The sequence below is a fragment of the Symsagittifera roscoffensis genome, chromosome 3, assembly GCF_963678635.1.
Source record: "Symsagittifera roscoffensis chromosome 3, txSymRosc1.1, whole genome shotgun sequence".
Lineage (NCBI taxonomy): Eukaryota > Metazoa > Xenacoelomorpha > Acoela > Convolutidae > Symsagittifera > Symsagittifera roscoffensis.
In genome coordinates, this window is record NC_087064.1 from 49723641 (window position 1) to 49725981 (window position 2341).

A 2341-nucleotide genomic window follows, 5' to 3' on the forward strand; every position below is an offset into this window, starting at 1 on the left:
GGTGGCATGCTGGCATGCGCTTTCCCGAGAAAAAAATGATTTGGGGTGAGGGCTTCAACATCATCGGGCGATGCTGAAACTGTAGTGATGGGTCTTGCGTTCATGAAGTGTTCAACTTCGCAAAGAACGGTGTTGAATATGTCGTCTGTTAGAATCTGGCTTCCTTTGATGGCATGGAAGGAGTCTTTGACTGATCTTATGAGTCGTTCCCATAACCTCCGAAATGAGGAGCATAGGCAGGGTTGAAGGTCCATTCAATCTGATGGTTGGCGTAGAATTGTCGTGTAACATCGGCGTCAAAGTGTCTGTTGAGTTCTTTGTCGGCTGCGGTGAAATTTGTACCATTATCAGAAACAATTTTGACTGGTTGTCCTCTGCGAGCGAAGAATCGTCGTAAGGTATTGATGAAGGCGTCGGCTGATTGGTCCTGGCACATCTCAAGATGTACGGCTCGTGTTGTTAGGCAAGTCATTATAACGCCGTAGCGTTTGTTGTAGTTTCCTGCGGTTTTCGAAGCAAACGGTCCAAAGAGATCTAATCCTGTTTGTTGAAACGGGAAGGGTTTATCTTCTGGAAATCTGAAGGAGCGTAGGGGCGCTAGTTCCGGCTGTAGTCCAGTTGCCTGTTGTCGTCACAGTTTTTTTATGATCTTGTCAATGTGTGCGCGAACACAGAGAATCTAATACTCGTTTTGAAGAATTTTTTTCAAGTGCTGGCGTGGCGAATGCTGGTTGTCTTTGTGGGTTTGTCCTATAAAGAGGTGAAGTGCTGGGTGGTTTCCATCAAGGATAATCGGGTGTTTTATGCAATAGTCCAATTGAGATTTCTTGAGGCGTCCACGTGCTCGCAAGAGTCCGTCTTCGTCTAGAAATGGTGATAGGTGTCGAAGTCTGCTATTTGTGTTGATTCGTTTATTTTGTGTCAATGCGTTGACCTCTGATTTGAAGCTGTCTCGTTGCGTCTGCTTGAAGATAAAATTCTTTGCGGCAATCATGTTGTTGCTTGTCAGTTCGGTGGTCGGGCTTTTGTTGCGGGACTGTAATCCTATATCTTTAAAAATCCTGGCGGCACGAATCACGTATGCAGTTGTTCTGAGATTTCTTGAACATTTGGAGAATCTTCTGTAATCGATGAAGCATTGTTCTGTCTTTTCGGTGGAAGCTTGAAAAGCTAGCATTGGGGTTGTTGCTAATTCATCCATTTGTCCAGTTTGATCGTTGAGTTGCAAGGTATCCGTATTGGCGTCGATTAACTGTAGCTTTGGCCAGTTGCATTCTAGTTCACATATGAATTTTGGTCCGGTGAACCATCTTGACTTGTTACTGAATTCTGATAAGGGTATTCCACGGGTTCCGTCGTCTGCTGGGTTTAGGGGTCCTGGGCAAAGATTCCATTGACTCGCTTGGGTGCTTTCTGAAATTTCTGCAACTCTGTGAACAAAAATTTGTTGTGGTTTATCAGATCCCTGTATCCATTGAAGCGCTGTTGTGCTGTCTGTCCACATATGCGTAGAGTTGACGACAAGCCTTTGTTCTCTGCGAATGAACTTTGCGAGGCGAGCACCAAAAACTGCGGCTTGTAGTTCCAATTTAGCTATTGTGTGTTGTTTTAGAGGAGCAACTCGAGCTTTTCCTAGAACAAAGGCGCTGCAGATTTGCCGAGTGGCACTCTTGCTGTTTACAAAATAAGCGACTGCTGCTAGGGCGCTGTAGGAGGCATCTGAAAAAACGTGAAGAGCGATGTTGTCGTAGCTGTATCCAAAATAGTGTCGGGGTGTTTCCACTGTCTGTAGATCTTTTCTCTCGTCGAGAAGCTCAAACAGTTCAGGTATCATTTCTCGTGTAATTTGGTTATCCCACTTCATTCCTTTTCTCCAAATTGCTTGCTGGATTATTCGTAGTCGTATCGTAATAGGTGCCGTTATTCCAATTGGGCAAAAATTGAGGAAGCTGTGCGAAGTAGGTTCCATTGTGTAGGTTGCGAGTTCGTGTAGTTTGTCAGTAGTGAAGCTGAGTGTATCGTTACTTACTCTCCATCGTATTCCGAGGATTCGCTTGAAGATTTTGTGGTCCTTGATTTCGTCTATGGTGATGGATCTATGTTCTTCTGGTATTGTTTGCAGAATTCTATGATCCGTAGTGATCCACTTTGTCAGGTTGAAGCTTCTTTGTTGTAGTACGTGTCCAAGGTCTTCTATGATTTTCACTGCGGTGTCGATGTCGTCGGTGGCTTCGAAGAAGTCGTCCATGTAGAAGTTCTCGTAGACAAGTTTTTTGATGTGGGGATGGCTTTCAGCATTGTTGTCTGCGCAAGTTCTTAATGCGTAAATTGCACAAGTAGG

The 2341-nt window shown here is 44.6% G+C and overlaps 1 protein-coding gene across 1 annotated transcript; it reads right to left on the minus strand.

The window, feature by feature from the left end:
* Positions 1 to 679: 679 nt before the first annotated feature.
* On the minus strand, positions 680 to 1834 carry LOC134841747 (uncharacterized). The gene has a single exon (XM_063857785.1). The coding sequence runs from the start codon at positions 1832 to 1834 to the stop codon at positions 680 to 682; it is 1155 nt and encodes a 384-aa protein (XP_063713855.1).
* Positions 1835 to 2341: the final 507 nt, after the last annotated feature.